General features: G+C 35.6%; 1 protein-coding gene across 1 annotated transcript in view; it reads left to right on the top strand.

The window, feature by feature from the left end:
* The window catches only part of Galnt13 (polypeptide N-acetylgalactosaminyltransferase 13), a 565,342-nt gene that overhangs the window by 254,729 nt on the left and 285,083 nt on the right, over positions 1-25,530 (top strand). Inside the window, exon 7 of the mRNA XM_050139950.1 lies at positions 4,682-4,862. Within this exon, the coding sequence (XP_049995907.1) occupies positions 4,682-4,862 (181 nt within the window). The remainder of the gene's footprint in view (positions 1-4,681; positions 4,863-25,530) is intronic.

Here is a 25,530-nt window from a genome sequence, read left to right as displayed (position 1 = left end):
GGGTAGCCTTAGTGTGAGAGCTTAAAACTGATGTTGAGCACTGGTCCTAGCATACAGCAGGGCAGGGTTGGGGGTGGGGTGCTGGATCTATCTCTCTCTTTTTTATGCACCATGTTTGATATGTAAGGTTCAGAAGCAAGTTGAAGCTAGATACACTTCCAGTCCCTTAGTCTTCTGACTTGCCAAGTCTGCTAGCATACAGATTCTTTAGATTAGACACCACTTTTATTACACTAGAAATGAAAATCAGTTTTTATTGCATGCCTGATGATTTTCTGAGAACATTTTAAGCACATTTCTCTGTTCTAATGGCAGTACTGGCATAGCTAGCCCATTTGCTATTCATAGAATTCACTCTGGTAGGGAAAGGCTAAGTTCTCCTTTTTGCACTGAACCCCACTTCTTGGTTTGTTGTGTTATTGTTGTTGTTGTTGGTCTAATCACTGGAAAAGAAGGAAAGTCTTTCTTCCAATAAATATGGAACTCCTTATAATAATAAGACCTTAAAATCCCTAGCTCACTAATTTCTGTGTTATTTAACTGAAGTACTTTCACTTCTAAGAAAGACGTGATTATAATGAAAATGCTAAGAACTTTGCTTAACCTTTTTCTAGGGAATTTGAGATTACTGTGCAATCCCATGTTAAGGATGTCAGTAGTGCTTGTAAGGTTGCTTTTGTGTCGCTCAACGGCCTCGTTCACCATGAGCTGCGAATTAGATTTTATTTTGCTCTTGTGCTGTATGGTATCCTACAAATAGCTCCCTTAATTTCCAAAAACTATGTAAGAGCTCACATTTGACAAGGTAATTTGTCTTAATCCATATGGTTAACACTTCACAATATGTAACTTATATGCATCCCAAAGGTGCTTATCTAATCATTCTTCCAGCGGTGATTTTTTTTTCTCATATTAACCTTGATAGCTAAATTTTAAATGATTCATTTGCTCATTTTGGCAGCATAATAATTGCCTTTCTGCCTCAGGATGTACATAGTTTGATATTTGGCTCTCGGGCCTACAAAAATTACCAGCCATCTTTGCCTTTTTATAGTCTACCTAGACAAAAAGAATGAAGCGCAGGGATACAGAAAATCTCTCTTTCAAAACTCTTATGGTTTTCTTTTCAACTCATGTGAATTTGTGAGTGTCTATGTGGAGCTTTGTGCACATACTCACAGAGGCGCATCATCCATCCTTGTTTCTGGGACTTTAACTCATGTGTGAGGGAATCCTCTATCAGCATGATTGAGCTATCTCCCCAGGGTATAGTAATGGCTCTTGAGAGATCATGCTTTGGCTGGAATAAGAATGAGAAAGGGGCATCTCATTTAATCGAAAAGGGTTATGATAAAACTTCATAGGTATAAAGTAAGAATATGAGAAGGCTTTGATATATAATAAAATGTGTAATGTGATTCTAGAAAATAGCAGCTTATTTATATATGAAAAGACTTATGGATCATCTTAGAGGAACTATGAGGAAATTTTGCTTCTATTTTCAGTTCAATGAGAAACCATTGAAGGATTCAAGCAGTGAAGCAAAGTCACATAATTTTTTTTGAAAAAAAATCCTTTCTTATTTAGAACAAAATAAATTTTCAGAGAGCAATCATATCACTATACAAGGAGAATGGATCTGTAAGTAGTTGACAATTAGTTCATGTGTGTAAAACCTTAATCCAAAAGACATGGAGATGTTGTAAGAGGAGGGAACAGCAGCATAGCTTTCTCTGTATGAGTTATATGATAGATGGCCCAACTTCTCAGACATTAAAACTGCATCTCTGTTGTTGAAGTCATCATCTAGCCAGGATCTGATGTTTTTAGTATCATCCTGAGCAAATGAGTCATCTGTAAATTATTTTTCAGACAATACTATCATGTAGTGGGACAATGATCTGTATTCTGTCAATTATAGTTTAAATACCACGCTGATTGGCCAGTAGCCAAGCAGGAAGTATAGGCAGGACAAACGGGCAGAAAGTAGATATGGGGCAATGAGAACAGGAGAATTCTGGGAAGAGGAAAGCTGATTCTGTAATCCTGACCCAGCCACAGAACAAGCAAGATGTGACTGCCTTGCCAAAAATTGTATGGAGCCACACTGCTAACATAGACAAGAATAATTGGCTAATATGAGTTATAAGAGTTAACAAGAAGTCTGAGCTACTAGGCCAATCAGTTTATAGTTAATGTAGACCTCTGTGTGATTTCTTTGGGACTTAACAACTGGGAGAACTGGGCAGGACAAAAAAATCTCAGAGAACACTATCAGGATTGAATAATGGGTTGAATGCATTTTTTAAAATGTTAATGAGAAAGCATTTATGTCAACGAGTTTGATTTTACTTTATTTCTTATTTAATTTTACCAGCCATCTGGGAGATTAGTGTAACCATTAATTAACAGTTTTTTTTTTTTTTAATTCCTTGGACAAAATAAGATCAGACTGGTAGAGGAGGGTGGACTCAAATATTTACTTAGAGGCAGGCATATTTGGTTATCTCTGAGGTAAGCAAAAAGAAAAAAAGTGACCAGTAAATGTTTTGCTATACTAATTCATGTCCCATTGGAAAAGTCCATATTGAAATATGAGTCAAAGTTGTCATCATTTATATTGTATCTATGTTTATACAACAAATGAGACCAACTTTGAGCCTATGAAGAGAAATGGAGAACAACATGTAAAAGGTAGTTTAAGAAAAGGGAAAACTGTCAAGCAACACATGGGAAAAAAGTTTCCAGAAATGGAGTATTTTACATAGCTCATCTAAATAAACATTTTTGGCTTCCACAACACATAATTTAAGAAAGATAAAGAAATGAACATCATTCTATGATGAGTAGAAAAACAAAAAAATGTGATGTCTATAAAATATAATGTATACGATTTTATATGGATGTAAATGAAATATGCTGGAGGCAAATATAACACAATTTATGATTTCTTCATCTTTAATAGATTTTTGTCGTTGGCCTTGGGTATTTAAGATGCGTACTCTGAAGTCATAGTGTGTAATTTGTAGGGTAAATTCATGATAGCAAGAGAACTGCAGGAGGCATGATTAAATCAGATACATTTATAAGATATAAGGGGTGTGTCTATACTGATCTGTAAATCTAGCTTTATCATTGTGGGGAGAATGATCAACTACGTTTATTTAAATAAAGGAAGAATGTGAAGATTTCTACAATTGCAAGATGGGTTGAAGTTATCATGGTCTAATGGTGGAAGAGGTATGAGCCTATGAAATATTTTAGGAAAATCTGCTTGTCTTTTGAGAGTGATAAAGAAGCTCACTAGTCTGCTTTCTGCTTAAGTGTTAAATTTCTCATCTCTTCCACTACTATGATTCTGCTCACACAGGCAATCTTCTATTCATATGGGGATGGGACAATTAGTTCTAAGTCTTGTCACAGTGAACAAAGAACAGTGACTGTAAGAGTCCATTACATAAAATTCACGATACTTGCATATGGCTTTTTGATGACTTTCTTTATACTTCAAAATATCTGAAGATTGTATTTTAGTATAATGTAAATGTTGCTATGTAATAGTTTTTATTATGTATTTCTCCTGTTACATTATTATTTTTGCTTGTATGCATTATGATACACATTCTTTTGACTGTCAGAACACAACTTACTAGAATCAGCTCTCTTTTCCCACTATTCAGGTTCTGAAAATTTAATTCAGGTTGTCACAATGCAAAAAAGAGTGCCTTTACTCAAAGATCTACCTTACTGTCCCTATTGGTTATTTTTGACAACAGAAAATTCTGTGTACATTTAACAAATATATCATTTTCTAATATTTTCAATACATAATTGATTGAATACACACATGCAGAACTTTTTGACATTGGGGGGGGGAACTGTCAATACACCAATATTTAGGTCCAAGATACTAGTAAGGCCTTTGGCTATGCAGTGAAATTTTACTGAAATGAATACTTTGTGAAATAAATAAAATAAATGAAATAAATAAAATTGTGAAAACTTTATATAATACCTTCCTTCAACTACAGAGTAGATCTGAGAATATCAAGATATCCAAGATATGTTTTCTAAGAGTTCCTGGTTTCCAAAGTATCTTTCCTTAAAAATATTTTTCTTGAATGAGTAAATGTTCACAATAATACTTTTAGTTCTTTATTAAAATAATGTTTACAGTATAAAAGTAAGCCAATACTCAGTACAAAGCACAAGTAAAAGCATTTCAGAATATTAGTAAGAGAACTGATATCCAACTGCATACGATTTACAAAAAAAGAAATTGATGTCTGAGAGTGGGTAAGGATTTACAATCCCAAATGGAAGGAGGGAAATTGATAGATTTTTCTTCAAACCAAATTTAGATTTTTGATATTGCATCATCTATATCAATTCAAAATGAGATTCACTTGTATCAGAATCTGCTAAATAACAGTGTGTGACAACTGTACACTATAACTTGGGTTACCTAATAAAATGACTTGAAAAGAGCTATATCTTAGTTCCAAAGTCCAAGTACTACAATTGTTTAAAGAGACTATCTTCCTTTATAAAATGTGATTATCTTAGCTTAAAATTTTGTGTCTATGTGTGTAACATCTGTATGGTTGAAACATTGGTCATGCTATGTATTCTCATTGTATCATTTCTATTGGCTCTTACATGGAATTGCTCTTTTCCCTAGATCTGGCAATGTGGAGGCTCTTTGGAGATTGTGACTTGCTCTCACGTCGGTCATGTTTTTCGAAAGGCAACTCCATATACATTCCCTGGTGGCACTGGCCATGTCATTAACAAGAACAACAGAAGACTGGCAGAAGTTTGGATGGATGAATTTAAAGATTTCTTCTACATCATATCTCCAGGTAAACAATGGTGACATTTTCCTTCCTCTAAAAGGAAAAGTAAAAATTTAAACATGCAGAATGTCTGTTTCATTGTTCTTATTATCCTAAGAGCTAAAATAAAATATTATTAAGTACCAGAATATCATGGAAAATTGTGTATGATAAAGTTTTATGAGAAAGGACTTTTAACCTAAAATAAGAAAAAAAAACCTTAAGTAGATATTTGAAATTTTTTTTAGTTCTCTACCCAAATAAAAGAATGACATTCCCACAGATATCCCAATTTATTTTAACACATACCATGAAATTTTTATCTTGTATTTAAACTGTATGGCTTAGTAAACAGTCAATAAAGTGAAGAAGTGATGAAACAATACTTAATGGTAAACGTCTTCCTACGTTCGTTCCACAGACCTAGTTGTAATGAACAGACCTAGTTGTATAGAGGTAAAAGTAAATGAAGACTGAAGATGCGAGGTAGAAATGATTATTATCATATATTGTTTATACTTTTTATATTTTATAAATTTCTCAGTACTTCAATATTACTTATGTGGAAGAATATTTTTAGGAATAAGTAATTGTGTAATAATTGAGTTTCAGAAAAGGTACGACATTGTTGTAATAGTTTTCTTTAATTTTCTATGATTTTCCAACAGTATTATTACTTACTTTTAGATAAAGACCAAAATTTGAGGCACTAAAATGATTATGCAACAACAAAACCTGAAGCATAAGGATCAGCAGTGCCAGGCTAACCAGCCTAATGATTAATTAATGAATTGATTTCGCAAGTTAAGTATAACGATTGCCTTTAGGTGTCAAAATATAGATCTGATTATCAAAATAAAAATTTAAAGTACTTTGGCTATATTAACAAAACAGTTTGAGTGTTCTTTCTTTGATATTTCTACACCACTTCAAGGTACTCAGTGACCTTCTCAGGTAACCCTCAAGGACAAAAGGGATTTACACTTTCGTACTCTTTTCTGCAATATAATCTATTACATAGCTTAAAAGGGCAGTTTGCTTTCTAAATGGCACACACTGGTTTCTGAAGCTTTATATAATGCCAGTGACTGATTTTATAATAAACAAGTGTGAAGAATGGAAAAGCCTGTATGGGCCTTCTTATGATCCAGAATTCTATATCAAAAGAAAACTGGAGGTATTGTGTATGTGAACGTGTGAATAGAAGGACCTTTTTACACTTTTTTCAAGCCTTTCTCTGTCAAGTCAAATGCTATTCAAGGAACACTACTTCATGACTACAAGTATTTTCTTTATAGTAGAAATTCTCTCCAGATGTTCAGAGTTCAACAGAATATGTAAAATCTGCGGGAAAGCAGTGACATTTATATAACCTTTCCATATTATTTTGTTGGCATTTCTTGAATGAAAATCATTGCTTGTAGAGACATTAAGTTACAAAATAAACAAAGCACTAATGGATGAAAAGAAATGTATTATGAGGAAATAGATGAAGCTTGCATTAACAGCATGAATGATTGGGAATTATTGGAAACATGCAATGTGTTAATCCGTAGTGGAAATAATGTCTGGAAAGTAATGCTAGGGTGGGCTAAGAGACCTTTTCTCTCTGACTGAAATGAATTGACAAGCAGAAAAGGTGTGCAAATTCGTTAATGCTCAAAGGGGTGAAAGTCACAGGGAATAATCATAGGATTGTGAGCCTGCAGTAAATTCATCTGATAAAAAAAAAAACACAACCTTTTCTATATGAGAGCAGGGGGTCAGGGACTGAGAATAGCGAATGAGCTTTCAAGGAGTTCAATGTATGGGAACAACAAGCAACAACACATGTAAATGTCTAGTTAGCACACCTGTGTACACTACACACACACACACACACACACACACACACACACACAGTGTTGTTAATGTTTATGAATGGAAAGTGCTGAGCTACTGTTGCAATTATTAATGCTGCTCTTGGGATATGAGTTTAGTTAATGAAAATTTAGGGAATGAAGCAGAGATTTATTATTATTATTGTTATTATTTATTATTTATTATTTTAGCATGTGGTAAACTTTGAACTTTTATAGGAGACAAACTTTGGACAAAGTTTATTCCTGTCCCACTGCAGAAAATGACAGTTCATTGTTAAGGCATTTGAATTTTCTCCCTATCAAATTGTATAGCATCAAAAATGCCTTATTTGCAAGGCATTGATCTTAAAGTCTCAGTATTAGACATTTTTTTTGTAATTATTAATTGAGCTAAAGAGTAGATGAATGACAACTAGTTTTCAAACTGCACAGAAACGGTCCATTTCAAAGTTCACATGGGGCAGTCTCTATCTGATCTTGGGACTTGGAAATGTTTTTTTGTTGTTGTTGTTGTTGTTGTTTTAGGGGGGGTTCGAGACAGGGTTTCTCTGTAGCTTTGGAGCCTGTCCTGGAACTAGCTCTTGTAGACCAGGCTGGTCTCGAACTCACAGAGATCCGCCTACCTCTGCCTCCCTAGTGCTGGGATTAAAGGCGTGCACCACCACCACCCGGCTGGGACTTGGAAATGTTAAGCAGAGCTGTTTGTATCACCAGGGATGTGCCCATGTTCTAACACATTCATGAGCACTTGGGATTGACCTGTTTCTACTACACAGATTTGTAACTTTGCAAGTAGAAAAAAAAAAAAAAGAGGGGGGGATGAAAGGAATGGATTAGGGGCTGGAGAGATGGCTCAGAGGTTAAGAGCATTGCCTGCTCTTCCAAAGGTTGAGTTCAATTCCCAACAACCTCATGGTGACTCACAACCATCTGTAATGGGGTCTGGTGCCTCTTCTGGCCTGCAGGCATACACACAGACAGAATATTTTATACATAATAAATAAATAAATAAATAAATAAATAAATAAATAAATAATACTTTTTAAAAAAGAAAGCAATGGATTGAAATTCCTTAAAATCTTATAAGAGCCATTGATAGTTTAACACTCTACATTAAGTAAATGGGACAATCTGCCCACAAACGTAGAAACTAAAAATAAGAAATTATGATTTCTCAATAGGACACTGAGATTTTACACAGGTCAGAAGCTACATTTAGATGACTAAACAAACAGAATCATTGTCAGGTTGTAGATTACCCTCAATCTTACCCCAGTAAGATATTCAGGAAGCTAAGAATGATTTTTTTTTCTCTCAAGACAGGGTTTCTCTGTAGCCTTTGGAGCCTCTCCTGGAACTTGCTCTGTATACCAGGCTAGTCTTGAACTCAGAGAGATCTGCCTATCTCTTCCTTCCAAGTGCTGGGATTAAATGCAGGTGCCACCACGGCCCAGCTGATTTCTGTTTTAGTTTTATATAATAAAGGTTTAGTCATTATTTAATTTACCATAAATTTTGATGGATTCTGCAGTTAAAGTCAAAATGCCAAAAGCATTCATCATTTTCTGAGTGATTAGTTTCTGTCTTTGTGTGTCTTTTGTCAATAAGTGAATTTGTAAAAGGGAAATGTAGGCTTTTACATGCATAATTAAAATAATTTCATTCAGCCGGGCGGTGGTGGCACATGCCTTTAATCCCAGCACTCGAGAGGCAGAGGCAGGCGGATCTCTGTGAGTTCGAGACCAGCCTGGTCTACAAGAGCTAGTTCCAGGACAGGCTCCAAAACCACAGAGAAACCCTGTCTCGAAAAAACCAAAAAAAAAAAAATTTCATTCACTGTAATGAACACGCAGATATGTATGCATAGGTTGACAAGGGAAGACACAGCCCACTGTGGGATGGACAATCCCCAAGGCAAAAGGTCTTGTAAAAGAGAGGAGAAAGCAAGCAAGCAAGTTAGCAGGCCTGAATGCATATAGTTCTCTCCGCTCTTGAAAGTGATTGTGACAGGACTAGATACTGTGAGCTCCTGCCACTGTGCCCTCTCTGCTGTCATGAACTATAACCTAGAAATATATGCCACCTTTCTACCTCAATGTGTTTACTGATCAGGGTGATTTGTCACAGCAGTGAAACTGAAATGAAGACGGACGCCCTAGACAGTGTGATAAGCTCTTACAGTGCTGTGTTAGCTTTAATTACTTACCTCTGTCTAAGATCTTTTAGATGTTGATACTCCTAGTATCTAGAAATGTTCCTATAACTTTGTAGAGCTTGGTAACTTGAAGAACTAACAAACCATGCATTTAGATGGCAGCCGCCTTGTTTTGCTTTCTGTTGAATTATCTATAGATGTCTAGCTTATACCAAGTAATCAAATCCAAAGCTCTGCCCCTCCTCTACTATCCAGAACCAGCTTAAGTACCAATAGATAGAACAAAGTTGAAGATGGACTCCATTTGCTTGGAATGAAAGTCCCAGCAGTTTATATGTGGCCAGTTTTTATACCTTTAGATAATTACTGAAGTACACTCTATAGTAGCGCTCCTCTAAATGATTGTAAAGAACCAAAACCATAGAATACAAATATCCTAAACATATAAAATCAAGGTAGTTTTGCACCTGTTGATTTCTATTTTCCCTGAGTCCTGAATTGTTTAATATTCTGTAGGAGCCCGTGAAGAGCTACACACGCTAACCACTTTTTTTTTTTTTTTTGACTACTTTATTTGCTTACTGATACCCTGATTGTATTGGCCTGTGCCCAATTGACATTTGGCTACTTTGAAAGCATGGGTATGTTTCCAGTTCTATCTGTACCTGGAGAGTAAATGAGTAGCAATGCCGCTTGTCAGTACTGCAAAGAATAGGATGCGCGTAGTGTGCTTTCTGGCTGTCTTCGTAAGGATGCTGATATCCAGTTTAGCATCATGGATTTTAAAGCCCAGCAGCAGCCCTTAAAGGCTTGAGGCAGATTTTACTTGTAATTGGGCTGTTTCAGCTAGAGCCAATCTGACGGCCCCAGCAAATCCTTTTAACTGAAATGCTGTACGTAAAAACCCCTCTTCACAGAACACTCCTTGTAAATGCGGGTGTTCATCTTCTCCCTGTTAGTCGCGAATAAAGATTTTAGGAACTTGAAAATTGCGTGTACTCATAAAATAACGTATTTGAAACAGTTGCTGTTCTATTAACATTGATTATCTTTCTTTGGAGAGGTGGGTTTCTAGCTGGATGCCAGCAGACTATAGGCAGCTCCCTGGATATCACCCCAGGGTTCTCCTTTTCTTACTTGACAGTTGGTGGTCTTGCTTTGAACAGAAACAAAGGGGAAATTAAATAGAAAGGGTCTAGAAACAGACCTCTAAAGGTTTTTACGTTCAGGAAGCAACATACCTTCTTCAGTAATGCTGCAGTAATCTGATTTGTATTCTAGGTAAGACAAGCTCCATATTTAGAAAAGAATTCTGTACCTCTCTCAAAAGTTATCTCTCTCTCTCTCTCTCTCTCTCTCTCTCTCTCACACACACACACACACACACACACACACACACACACGAAGAAAATCAGCTTCCCAGCTTCCTAAGAGGGAGCCTACTTGAGCAGTATCACCACTGGTTCCCTGGCCCCTATTATCTTTCCACCCCCTTCTCTGAATTTAGAGATATTTTTCCTACAACTATCTCTTGTGCTCTTACATTATTAAATAATCCTCTAAATTTCCCTTTCCTGGATTATGCATATATGGTTTTCTTCATAGCTGTCTTATTCTTTCTCTTGCATTGTCCTTAAAGAATCAACAACATCTTTAGTTAGTTTTATTGCTGACATTTGAATTTCTTCTGTGAAGAAAGCTTTTATATATTTTTTTGAGCATAACAAAGGTTTATTTATCTGGGGATAAAGTCACAGAAAGAGTAGTGATCCACAGTCCTCTGTGAGTGCTGGGAACTGGAACCAAATCCAGCAACCAAGAGACCTACACATGCTTTTCATCTGCATTTATGGTACATGAGACCATGCTCAAAGTTGGCCAATATCTTTTTTATTTTATTATTTTTTTCTTTATAAATAATACCATTCAAAATTTCCACCTCCTCCCATTGCCCTCCAACTCCCTCACTCACCCTTAGCCCTCCCTCTCCAGTCCTAAGAGAGGGCAGGGTACCCTGCCCTGTGGGAATTCCAAGGCCCTCCTCCCAAGCATTTATAATTTTTAAAACTAATATACTTGATTCATTTACTTTTGGATATTTTGTCATTTTATGAATTCACATATCTTTATGTATTTTGACAATAATCTTATACATTATGAAATATTTTCTCTTAAGTATTTACATACATTAGATCTGTTATACTGTGTTGAAGTAAAGTGTTTCTATCTTAGGAGTCACTGATTCTTTGATCATTCTGTATTTTTTAACAGTATGGTCTAATAGTATGGTCTAATAATATGGTCTTACATATTTTAGATACCTAAAAAATTCTTTATTAATTTCATAAAGAAAACACTCCAATTTTTTTTCAGTAAAACAGTGATCTTTCAGATAAAATAAGTAACAGAAGACCAGACTCAGACAGCTCTTGACTTATTTGGTGAAGAGACACCATGACCAAAGTAACTCTTATAAGGGAAACCATTTAATTGTGACTGGCTACAGTTTAAAAAGTTTAGTCCATTATTGTCATGACATGTGATATGCAGGAAGATATAATAATGGAGAAGGAGCTGAGAATTCTGAATCTTGATCCATAAGCAGCAGAAGTTGTCTGTGTGTCACACTGAGAGTAACTTAAGCATCTATGAGACTTCAAAGTCCGCTTCCATAGCTACTCACTTCTCCAAAAGACCACACATCCTCCAACAAGGCCACACCTCCTCAATTGCTACTCCTTACCATCCAAGCATTCGAAGACCATACCTATTCATACCACCACAATTCTCTATATGAATATGTTTATGACTTTATTCAAATAAGTAGGATTTGTAGTAGTTATACTTTTAAATATATTAAATACATTATATCATTTCCCATTATATTAATTAAATACATTAATTATATTATTTTCTTGAATTCACTATCTATAATAATAATCATCAAATGATATAAATTATATTTATTAGAAATCTTAGAAAATTGTGTGTGAAGATAAATACTACAACAATCACTTCAGATAATTAACCTCACAGAATAAGATCATTATTATTATCAAATCTAAGACATTTCCAAGTATATCTAAAGTGAGTATCACTTACATTCTACTATGAATTGATTCATCAAATAGTAACTACTTCTAGAGTTTAGTCAATAAAATTACCTATGCATTTAAATGGATTTTTGACCTTAAACATATATTGCTCTAATGATTATAATTTTCTGTATACAATGATTGAAGTTGTTTGAAGTTTCTAATAAATTAGTTTTACAGTAGTGGTGCATGTCTTTCATCCCAGCTCGCATGAAGCAGAGGCAGGCAGATCACCTTTAGTTCGAGATGAGCCTGCTCTAAAAAGTGAGTTCCGGAACAGCCACGGCAGTTACACAGAAAATGCTGTCTCAAGAAAGTAAAAGGGGAAAAAAAGTTTTACCTCAATTGATTTTGAGGAGGTCATGATTAATTTTCAAGTCTCAAAGCTTGTTAACTGGTCAAGGTAGAAATTTAATAATTTCTGAGTTTGTGCAAATGATCCAAAGCACTTCATAAGATGCATGATTTCTCTTTGTCCTTTTTAAAGTCAGGAGATGGCTGAAAGTTTTATTTAATGTAAGAAGATTAAATATGAATCAAATATGGCCTCGGTGCATGCAGAGAAGCTTTGTCTTAACCACTTTCATCTTGTCAGTTTTTCATAGTGTCCTCATTTCATTATTTAATTCTGTCATAACTAAAATTGAGCAGCTTATGAGTTATATAATTGATTACCTTAAACTTTCCATTCTAATTCTTAACAGAATTGAGAGGTTCACTCTGACATGAGGTAGCAGGCATTTACACAAAGTCATTGGTATACAGGCTGGTTAGACCACACTCTTCTTATTTTTAAACTCTCAGGCTAAGTCCCCAATATTAGTTGGCCTGGCAAATCTCATCTGCTAGAATTCTTACGTTATATTCATTTTTTGCTATTTAAAATACAATGTGAGTTCACATAAGGGATGACCTACTTACACGGACTCTGAAGAAAGTGACTAAACAAGTTGGAGTTGACTTTAAACGACTTGGAATAGCTTGTCTTTCCTGAACTGAAAAATGGAACACAGCTAGCTATGTTACTTAGCATCCCCCAGCATGCTAAGGTGAGGTTGTGGCAGTCACATTCAAAAGCAAAAGAAAGCAAATAAAAAATCATGACAGACAGCGTTCACTTTCTGACTATACATATAAATTCTTAGTGATAGATTACCTCAGGTCCTAGTATTCATATCCCTGGCAGGCATTCTCCATTTATATATTCATTCAGATTACTTAGAAAATATTTTCTTGTATATCTATATTAAATGAGATATGCAAGTCTTCCATGGAAAAGAATGCAGGAAAATAGATACAAGCTGGGAAAGAAAAGACACATTAGAAACAATGGTTAAAATTTTGCTAGGGAAGGGAAAGAGTTTTCTTGGAAACACAGAGGCTAAGTAAGGCATAGAACCAGTGTGTCACTTTTATCAACAGTAGAGTAATGATTCAATTACCAATCCTGAAGAGTTAATGGCCATTATGTTGTTAACTGCTTGGCTACAACTCACTTGGTGTGATAGAGCTACTGTTAGAACCCATGAATACATATGAATTATTTATTAACATGGTAAACGGCGTAGGTACCAGTCTATGCACATAAACTAAATTATGTCAATGAAATGAGTCAAACAACTAAACTTTCTAATTTATGTATGTTATCTTAAAAAGGACGAAAATCTGTTCTCATTAATGAAAAACATTTTTCAGACCTTCCCTCTCCACAGTTAGATTTACTGGTGTGTGTGTGTGTACAACCGTGCACGCACACACACACACACACACACACACACACACAGATATATGTTTATTATCCCAGAATCTGAATTTACAAGGTAGTCTGTAAGAGTAATTTCAAGGCCAGTTAGAGCTACAGATAGACCTTGTCTAAAAGGGCGAAGAACAGTAGATGAAGGGGAGGAACTGTCACTATTGAGTTGTCTATCATGGCATCCGTTTACTTTGTTAACATTTTAAGTAGTCTATGCATTCTTGGTGCAAAAGTTCTACTAATAAAGCATAAGTAATTTTTAAAACTGATAAATTAAGGATTTTGTATGACAATAACAGAAAAATTTATCACTACAGTATATTGGATAAGTATATGTTTTAAGTATGTTATAAGTCAAGAGAAAAGTGTCTGAATAATGTTTCAATCAAAGAAAAAGAGCAGATTAACTGTAACCATTAGTAGTTGTCATATAAACAAAGTAAAGGAAGTAAGAAATAAGACCTGGGAGAACAGAGGATTTTACTAAAAGAAGATATTGTGTAGAAGACTATTTGGACACATTAAACCAGAGATTAGGTATTTACCTTCTAGGGAGGTCTAGTGAGAAATGACTGAGAGGTTAAGTAGGAACTCTTATCACAATTTGTTTACAAAATCCCATTATCATAGAAATGTATATCAATGGTTCTAAATATACTAACTCTGATAACCACAGTATTAAAATGGAAAGGCAATAGATTTCCACTTGAAGTGGTAAATTTTAATAAACTTTTCAACCATGAAAAATGGAGAAACCCTGGCTGTTATTGTTAGAAACAGCCCTAGTTTCCAATTGTTTTCTGGGAATAATAACTATTACCACCGACCTTCATTAACAACAGAGCCTAGATTTGAGCACTCAGTTACATGTTGGTTGTCCTGACATTCAGTATCCTGTCCACTGAAGTGAGTATTCAATGGGTGATTATCATCCAATGGCCTGATAAATGAGGCAGCCATTCTATGTGAAGGAGAAGCTATTTTTATTCTGATAGAACTTTTTTTTGTTTGTTTGTTTTTGTTTTTGTTTTTTCGAGACAGGGTTTCTCTGTGGCTTTGGAGCCTGTCCTGGAACTAGCTCTGTAGACCAGGCTGGTCTCGAACTCACAGAGATCCGCCTGCCTCTGCCTCCCGAGTGCTGGGATTAAAGGCGTGTGCCACCATCGCCTGGCCTCTGATAGAACTTTGTTCCCCCTAATTATCATGACAAAGTTGCAAGCAGTTTATGCTTCTAGGTAATGCGTGTGCATGTAACTTGTCTGATTTAATGACTTTCCTGATACCTCTTCCTTAAATTGCCCTTTATTAAATGTTGCCTAAAAGAGTTTACAAATAGTTTTGAGCTTTTTGGTACTAAAATCATATCAGTGTCCATTTGGAAATATGTTTCAGTGAATCTCTGTATTAATTTATATAACCAAAATTTTGACTTTAAGAAAATAAAAGCCACATTTTCATGGAATAGTAATGATCTAAATTTAAGATTTATGACACCTCGAAATGTCATCAAACATCTACATCAGAATTTCAATTTTTCAAACACTGGTGATTTTTTTATTCAATTTAATCCATAGCAAAGTTTTGGAAAAAATGGGTAATTGATGAACTAGTAATTTTACCCACTTACCAACAAGATGTGGATGCTTAAGGGTGACTAGAAATAATTAAAGTAGTGCAAAGGAAAATAACCTGAAAAAAATAGGCCAAGGTTAGTGAGTTTAGCTACTCANACATGTTTGTATATAATCCTTCAATCTCTTTCCTTCTTATCTGCCTATGCCTCTCTCTGGGTTTCTCTGCCTTTTTCTGTGTATATTTTTTTATATTTATTTATGTGTCTGTTTATCCATCACCTCTCTTCTTTTACCATTTATCCATAATATTATAATTCCATGAAATAAGAAAATAAAGTTCATCAAATGTGCATCATACTGATAAAGTTCAAAATGAAGACTAAATACACCCATCTCCTCTCACCACCAATTTAAGTTTTAAGTTCTAGTGGGGCAAACTGAATAGTGACAACTCAGTTGAAATAAAACATCACATTTTAATTATTCATATTTGAGATTAAATGTGAAAACTATGGTGAATTGCAGAAAATAGAAGGAGAACCTAAGTTAAGAGTACATAAAAAATTTAAACAGAATTTTGGTAATGGAAGCTCTTGTTTCATTTTTAAAGCATGGGAAAAATGAATACTGATGCATAATTAATATAAATGGCTATTTAAATCACCGCATAACATGATATTGAATATGGTTGAATTGACTTCTATTTTTATCTGTGGTAACTTCTTAATAAAATGATTCTATTTTAAATGAAATTTTGTCTTGTTAATTTGTTCTAGAAATATTAATTAAACTAATAATCATTCCATATTAAACATAATATTGGACTGAAGCTATTATTTTCATTTAATAATGTGCTTTGATTCAATTTAGTTAAGCAGCGTTATTTTGTGGCCTTTTTATATAAAATATAAATTTTGTGTATCAAATAATGAAAAAAATGTTTGATAGTTTTGTGCATACATATAGTATGTTTTGATTACATTCACTCTTAATTCCCTCTAGTATTCTCAACCATTACTCATTTCCAGTCTCGTATATTACATATATTTTCTCTCTCTTTCTCTCTTCCTCACTCTCTTTTTCTCTCTCTGCTTCCCCCCTCCCCCTCTCTTTCCTATTAAGCTCGGTGAGTTCACTGAGTGCTGCCAATATTTCCCAAAAGAAAACTCACCCACCCTTTGCAGCTGCCCCCAATTGGCAATACCTTTTCAGGTAAGGGCTCCACTCCTTGACCATTTTCCCCTCCATGCTGGGATACTGTCCAGCTTGACCTTGTGCAGTTTTTATCTGTAGTATCACACTTGCTGTGAGTTCATATGTGCAGCTGCGCTGTTATAGTAAGAGGACTCTTTTGTTGTGGTCATCTACTTTCTCTGACTCTTACAGTCTTTATACCTGCTCTTCCACTGTGATCTCTGAGCTTTGAGAGAACTGATCATGATGTCGCTATCTTATTTAGGTTTAAGCACTCTATGGTCTCTTCTTACCTTGGCCCAGTTGTTAGTCTCTGTGTTAATCTCCATCTACAGCAAAAGGAAGCATCTCTGGTGAGAGGTAAGAGATGTGCTAATCCACCAGGCAGTGTTGGCGCATGCTTTTAATCCCTGCACTCAGGGGGCAAAGGCAGTAGATCTCTCTGAGTTTGAGGCCAGCCTGGTTGATAAGAGTTAGTCCAGGCCTGGTACCAAAGTTACACAGAGAAAACCTGTCTCAAAAAGCCAAAAGGAGATACACCAATCTATAATCACAAGGATAAGTCATTAGGAATCAGTCTAAAACTATGTCCATTTAGTAGAATAATACTCATGGGTTCTCTGAGATCCAGTGACCTGTTTAGACACTTGTTCTTGTTCCTGATTAATGGTCACATGTTCAGGTTCCATCTTATGGAGTGAACCTTAAATAAGTTCAGAAAGTGATTGGTTACTTGTTTGATTTTTTTTTCCACCATTGCACCTTGCTAACCTGGCCATTGTTGCACCTCATAGGGATAACTGCTGGGTAAAACAGATTGATTTTTTTCTCCTCTGTCCATGTGCACAATTCCATTCAGCACTGTGAAAGCCAGTCAGTAGGGATGATGTTTCTATTCCCACACCAGCTTGAATCTTCCATATTCTCTGCTCAAATATGTAACTTCTTTAACAACAGGATTTTACTATTTACCGAGATTTATGTGGAGGTTAAGCCCCATTAAACCTCTCATAATTCAGAAGGATCGCTATAGCTGGTGAAAACCTGACTAATAAGGTCTGAGGGTAAATGAAATAAATTAGCTCACATAAGTGCTTTTTAGCATGGCCCATTTATTCTTTCTGTGCTCTCTCGATAGTCCCCTTTCCATGTTTCGCCTCTATGTTCCTCTTTGGATGTTCCTCACTGTCAACCCAACCAACAATATTTCCAGCGTATATATCTACAAAGATATAGCTAACAAGCTTGTATTTCTTTAAGGCTAACAGGATGGACAAAATACTGGCAAGGTAGGCACCTTAAGTCTCAGAAGTGGCATGGCTGTGAAGTTCCCTGGCAGATAGTGAAGGATTAGGATGGAGCTTGGCCCTCAGGGTTTTGTACCCACGTGAGAAGAAATTCTTTCTCTAGGGTTGGTTTAGTGACCCAAGCTAATTTTCATAAGCAGTTAATTTCCTAGACTAAAATCTTGTGTCAAATGAAAGGTAAAGGTAACTAGAGAATACTAATAGCTTGTTAGATAACTAGAGAATACCAATAGCTTGTTAGGGTAGAGAAAAGGCCTGGAGATTACACCTTCCTGAGTCTGCTGCTGGAGAATTCAGGGCCACCCAGACACGTTTATTAGTAAGTGCAGACACACTGTCTCTCTGCCCAGTGCCTCCTACTTAGGGCTCGTTTCTTGTCAATACATTCTGTCAATACAGATTATTGTGGGGGTCTAGTTTATGTAGATTTGCAAATGAGAACAAAGGTTTGGCTTAGTGACTGCTCTCACATTAGAGCTCCATGATGTGGAGAAAGGTATACAGTTGTCAGTACAGGAAAAGTCAAGTTTTGCAAGTGATTTATACACTGCTGGGATATTTTGGGACAAATCCCATTATGGAAGTGAGAAACATCACAATTTCACAGGATTTCTACAGAACTGACAGTGACTATCCAAAAGACAAGTGTTCCTGAAGCTTTGCAAATCTGTTTCCCCATGCGTTGTACACTTGTGCGGCTGTCTGGTAATCTGTCAGCTGTATTTTTACTGTATAATACTTGTGGCTCATATCAACTGTTGTTTTCTGGAGAGTATCCAAGAGTAGAGAGTAGTTTGTCTTGTTTGAAGTGTATAAGATTCACTAATGAACAGCTCAAAAAAAAAAAAAACCTCTCCATTTAAACTCTTTTTGTATTTATATCAATATATATTTGAGAAAGCTTCTCCAGTAATGAATTTCCTTAAGATTTATCTAATGTCTTTATAGTCAGTATTGGCATCCAATGCTTCCTCTTCTAACCTCTTCTCATCTCACATACCTAATCATCCATATTACCCATTCCTCATATATAACACATGCATTCATCTTCATTCCCATGAAGTTTCTCCCCTGTGGGTGCTTACTAGTTTCCTGTCCTCTGCATGCATCCTAATTAATCAAAAAATTGTGGTAATTGCTGATATGTACATCTATTTCATATTGTTTACAGGATGATTTCTTTGAGAAACACTGACGATTGCAATTTGACTTCTGATTTTCTTTTTAACATTTAAAATATTTTTCAGCAATACTGAAGTCGCCTTACCTTGACGGCGCTATAAAGATAATCTTACAAAATTACGGAATTTACTGATATGTCACTGTAGGTTACAATAGTATAATCATACTTTGATCATAGATTTCTTTACAGGTTTCTAATTTTATATCCCACTGCAAAAAATTTGCCCGTATAATTCTTTCTAATAATCAAAAATACTCCTCCTGTGAAGGCATTGTATAATCTCAGCCCTGTGAAATCATGGTCCTTCCCACTATAATGCTGTTCCTTTTGGTACTTTGTGTAGCAGACATCTGTGTACTCATCCCTGCCTTGTCCCTGCCATTAGTTTCCATGGCACCTAGTCAACACTTACATTTTTAAATCACATTTTCTTTTCATGTGTATTTATGCCTGCCAAATAGTTGTACTTTGAGCAGATAGCTAAATAGATAGATATATGATAGATAGACAGACAGACAGGAAGATAGAATAAATATTATATGACTAGATAGATAAAAACCACATATCTTAGATGAAAAATGGCCAAGTAAAAAGATTTTTAAAAGATTTTGTGTATCAAACTAAGCCATTGCTTATGTGAAAGCTGTAGGTCAGTATCTAGAAATTTACATTCGTGAACATTGTCAATGTAGATCTTTTTCCTGCTAAGAAAACATAAAATCTCTGTGTATTTATACTCTCAAATTCATTATAGTTTGTCATAAATGAAAACCCCAAGAGAAAATAGGACGCTAAAAGGCCAATGCTGATGATTGATTGGCCACATAGTGACGCTTCCTATCTATTCTGCTCTATTTCCTTTAGCAGATTTTCCCCATTTTTATGATCCTCGTTTTGTTTATTTTAGTGAAATAAGCAAGGAAGGAAATGAATGCTGTAGTTCCTAGTCTATTTGTCAGGATTTTGTTTGTCTATTCTGAAGGGCTGACAGCCAGCCTTGTTCATTCGGGTCAGCGTGCCCACGGCAGTCTGTTTTCCTCTATTGCTCTTGCCAAACAGTAGTAAAGTGGGTGGCTGTGTGGGAAAAAACAGCAAATGCATGAATTAGCATAATATTTGTGCTTTATTTATAAGGACAACCCATGTCCCATGTCCAATCTTCTCTACTTACGCTGTAATGTTTCTGTTTTAAGGGGCCACTACAGCCTGCACTTGACCTTGGCTATACATCTTTTTATCTGTTACTATCAGATGGTACCTAAACTAGTACTGACAAAAATATCTCTCTGAGTAAACAGACATCTTACAAGATGCTGAATAGGATCATAAAATCCATCCTATACCATAATACTTAGAAAAGTAATATTGAAAGTATATCTTTATATTAGAAACATTCGTATTAAAATTACACGAACCCAGGTGAAAGTAGCATACACTTTTAATTCCAGCACTTGAAAGACAGACGCACTTGGATCTCTGTGACTTTGAGGCGAGCCTGGTCTACACAGCTAGTCCTAGGTCAGCCAAGGCTACAGAAAGAAATCCTGTCTTGAAAAGAAATACATGAAATTCTGACACCATTTTCTCCTGCTATATTGAATATTTTATCAAATATAAGTGTTAAGGACAATAAGTACAAAACACTTGAGGAAAATGTTCTAGCAACTAGTAGCATAAATGTGTTTTGCTTGGATTGGGAAAATAGCTAAATCAACAAAGTGCATATTAGCTAACTCTAAGAAGTGGATTTTGGTTCCCTGCATTTAGTGTTGAAAACACCTGGGCATAGTGGCACAAACCATATTGGGAGCACGGGGCTTAATTCTTACCAAGTCTATCAGGGTCTGTCCACTCCAGTTTCTGTGTCAGACCTTAGAAAAAATGAAGTAAAACACATTTGAGAAATGCAATCAACATCGACAGCTGCCTTTCGTAGGCACATGTGAACACAGATACTGTGATGGTTTTAATGAGAGAGGAATCTCCCCATCCATGGGTTTGTATATGTGAATGTTTGTTTTCCAAGTTGGTGCACTGCTGGGAAGGATTAAGAATTAATTGCCTTGTTGGAGGAGGTGCGTCACTGGGGTTGGGCCTTTTGGATTTCAAAAACCCACAGTAGGTCCAGTGTGGCTTTTCCTCTGCTTTCTGAGGATCAAGACAAAAAGTTCTCAGCTACTGCCCCAGATCCATACCCCCCTGTTCTCCACTAAGGTGATAATGAACTAACCCTCTGAAACTGTAAGCCAGCTCCTAATTAAATTTATTTTTTCCAGAGGAGTTATCTTGGTCATGGTGTACCTTCAAGCTATAGAACAGTGATTAAGAAATGTAAACTCAAAAATATATTGAAAAAGTTAATGCTCATTGGTAATACTTATCTGTATAACCCAGTTTAATGGGAAAATGAAAGGAGGCAAAGATCTGCAGTTCAATGACAGAAAAAAAAAAAAAAACAGTAGGATAATCCCTGCTGTAGTAGTGGAGAAAGAGAGCTCGTGTTTATCAACCTGGAGTATCCGGGGATACTTCATAGTGACAAAGCATGTAGGACCAGAGCCCATCTTCCAGCTCTGCTCACGTCATCAATTATCAAATCTCTAGTTTTTTTCCATGCTTCATGCCAAGTGATGCTATTTATTTATTTTACCCTTTTCTTTCATAAACAAAGTAAACATCTCTTCTTAACTTTTGTGGTGAGACATGTCCTAATGCAGCACTATTAACCTTAGATAAGTTACACAGACTGATTGTAAAGCATTTTTTCTATGAACTAGATAGGACTGTTAATATTTACCTATAAGTACTTGTGAACATTAACAAGATAAATAGTTTGAAGATAATATTGCAATACTTGAGTTGCCATAAAGCCTTGGTGATTTATAAGTATAATTTTAAAGTTGTCTAGGGAAAAATAATAGATTTCACTGGCATTGATCAAATATTTTATAAATAATTATGTTTATATTCACTTTTATGTCAGTTATTATTTAAAATATTTTTATAGATGAGAGGTACATCTGAAAACTCTTATGTGATTTACTTTGTTTTGTAAAATAATATAGTTTTTAAATGATGTTGGCTAAAATTGGTAAAGCAAATAAGTGTATATTCAGAGAAAGATATACATGCAACTTTGCCCATACAAATATGAAGGTCATAAAAGCTATGATTCCCATTTATGTAATTCTCAGGAGCCTGAGACACAAAAGCTAAGATTCTAGCTTTAAAGGAAGGAAACTGAAGTTAAAATTTGGATTAGAATCTATGCATTACACATGCAGGTTTTTAATTCTGGGAAATTAATTTAATTTCCTTGGTAATTAAAATGTTTGTATCTAATCCCAATACCAATGTCAATGCTTTTTTGAATTAACTGGATTCTTCAAATCTTTTGAAAGCTAAGACCATTTTCTTCCACCTCCCCCCTTGATTGTGTGGTACAAACATGATGATTTACAACACTAAAGAGGTGAGTTAGTCTCTGACTCAGGCATTGGCTTTAGGGACAAGGCATGGGGGTAAGGAACAAGAAACAGAAAGAAGTAAACATTTTTGGCAGCCTTGGTATGAAGTTCTGAATGACTCTGAGCCTCAGACACCTTTTCAAAAATTTAACAGGTCTACTTTTGTCTTTTAGTTCACATTTATTTCCCACAAACAGCCTCTTTTGTTTGTTCTGGCTCTAGAATTTTGCTACTGCTTCACAAGTTATTTAGAAATTCGGTTTCTCGTCCCAAGCACAGTCCATCATGTATTGATTCTATGAATTAGGAGTTGAGGCAGGATCTAATCCGCATATTCCTCTACCAATACAATTGGTGTATAAATGCTCCTTAGTTTTCATAAATCATTAAAGTTCACCCTTTGGTGGTGTTCAGCTGGCAGATGGCCTGTTCTGGGGTTTTCAAGATGACTTCCGTCATGTCTGGAATCTGTATGTGATGGCTGGGCTAACCTACAATTGTTAGCTCTCACACTAACCACTGATTGCCACAGCGTGAAATCAGGTACCTAACGCAAGAGCTTTGACAGAAGCTTGCCTCCCCTGCAGCACAAGATGAGAGGACTGTGACCAGATAGATTCAAGGTACCTAAAATGACTCAGAGGAAAAGAAAAACATATCTCATGACGAGGAGCGGCAAAGACTTACGACACCCTTTGATAAACAGTACAACTTTCCCTCGTACTTCAGGTATAGAGGACTTAGGTTACTTTGTAGTTCAAAGCACATTAACCTCTTTCTTTCTCAAATAGTTTATATACTTGCTTATTTTTAGTGCCATCATACACAACCATTGAACTTTGTTTCTGTTTATTTTCTTTAAGTATTTTTCTAAAAAAGTGAGGGGGGGATGTTAATTGACCTAAAATTGTGGGCTCTGCAGCTTGTGCTGCTATAGCATACACACACTCCACAGAAGAGATTCACTCCTGGTTTCACATCTGCACACTACAAAGGAATCAGTAACTAAAGTGTACAGTACCTTAGCCGTGCAGACTTGACCGCATGGCTCTCCAGATAGGTGCTAATTTCTTTCAGATATTAATATATTAGTTCTTTATCAAATAACATCAATCATTGTTTTTCGTGGAAATACATTTCCAGTTCACATACACATTCTCATGTAAGATTAGGGAAGGAACATGTATGTTTGGGATCAACATCCCTGGGCCATTAAATGTTGTTATAGGTTTTCACATTATCCAGACAAGTCCTGCTTACCCATCCCTTTCCTGTGCCTTATGTTTGTTGTCTTTTTCTTTCTTCACAGTCGGAGTTCTTTTTTTGTGTAATTGCTATGCTTTTAGCATTTTGATTTATACTTTTGAAGTTTTAGTTATTTCTTAATTTAATAATTTCCTTCTTTACCTCACTATCTATTGATAACTTCTTGCCTTACTTTCAACCATGTCTTTTCTTATTAACCCTGACATCATAGGCAAAGAATATGATTTAATTGTTTTCTTGAAAGATTTCATATTTGTCCTCCTGAGGATAAGCAGTATGGCATGTGAAGGTGACATATGTAATTTTTGAAATCATTTTTTGTGAATGACCTGACAAATGCTACTACTGCAGCATGTTGTATGCTTTTTAGTCTGTGGCGATAAGGTAGATTGGTCTACTTGAGGCTTTCTTTGTTTTCTTCACGAAGTAACTATCTTCTGAGTTCTAGATCTAAACATCACATGAGGGTAGCCACAAAACCGAGAGTGGATAATATATAAAGATGAAAGAATTGGTAAACCGAGTTAGAAAAGAGGGGGACAGATATGGGGATTCTAGTGCATATCAAAAGATGAGGACACTGGTTGTCATTTTCCCTACCAGGTGCTAGCTGCTCCCTGTGGTAGAGGGGCTACAGCGCTGAGCAAGAGATTCCTATGTCTGAGATGGCCCGAGCCCCACCTCTTGTATTTGGTCATGGGACACACAAACTTCAGAGTTTGTGTTTTTCCAATGAAGAAATTTGACCTAATTTGTGAATGGACCACGGTTAAAAAGATGATCTCATCTTTATTTCTATCTATCTATGAGGAATCCAGCCTCCATTCTTCCCTTAGTTCTTCATGTAGTAGCGCTGCTCCCCTCTCACCATCATTTTTATGTAGGCAAACCCGGGAACATCCTATCTCATTCAAACCTGGATCAGGAAATCAGAAATATTATACCTTAGAGGTCCAGAGCATGTCTGAACCTGAATATACCCACGCTAGTCCTAAAACTGAGAGGTGATCCAGGCCATTCTTAGCCCACCTGAGGCTTATTACTTCATGAACAAAAGCCCACCTGAGGGCCCGGGATATTCCCTACAGTATGTTTCCAATCTTGTCTTCAACTTCAGCAAGTATTCAAATTCAAATTAACCTAAAAATTCCATATCATTTTCACATTGCACAGGTCATTAGATTAGATTAGTCTCTGAAATACACTGTCTATATTAATATAATGACTCCAGACCTGGAAAACAGATCTTGCTACTCTTGGCACTAGGATTAAATTGTATAACCTAGGACTATTTGAGTGATACAGTTTGTACTTTATTATGTATCATTATCCTCATGTATCTTCAATTGTATAGGTTTAATTTCTTCTTTTACCATTTTGAACGTTTCTAAATGTAAGCATTTCCTCTTAATTATATATAATTAAACACATATTGATTGTTTAGTCTTGTTCATTCAGTAGGATATGCATATATCAAATTTGATAATATTATTCTCTAAACCTATGAATTTCACCTTTCATTCTCAACCAGCAAAGCATTTATAAACTGATAACTTATATAAAACAAATTCTGAGGTCAGGTGGTATAAATGTGGTTTTGAGACCCTCTGATTTCAATGGCAGTATAATTTAATCCATATTGTATAAGCAGTTTCTAGACTGTCCCTATTATATTTTTTGTGCTTATTAATAAGAACTGGTTATTTTCATTTTATATACCCTTTTTGGCCCTGTCATTGCCTCTTTGGCCCAAAAGTTGGTAAACAGGATAATTGATCATTGAATATACTAAAGACAAAACCACATTCGTAATACAATCAATAACTACACATAGAA

This window comes from Alexandromys fortis, unplaced genomic scaffold (genome assembly GCF_014885135.2).
Source record: "Alexandromys fortis isolate MF-2015 unplaced genomic scaffold, M_Fortis_MF-2015_v1.1 scaffold_33, whole genome shotgun sequence".
Classification (NCBI taxonomy): Eukaryota; Metazoa; Chordata; class Mammalia; order Rodentia; family Cricetidae; genus Alexandromys; species Alexandromys fortis.
This window is presented reverse-complemented; position numbering and strand designations above follow the sequence as displayed.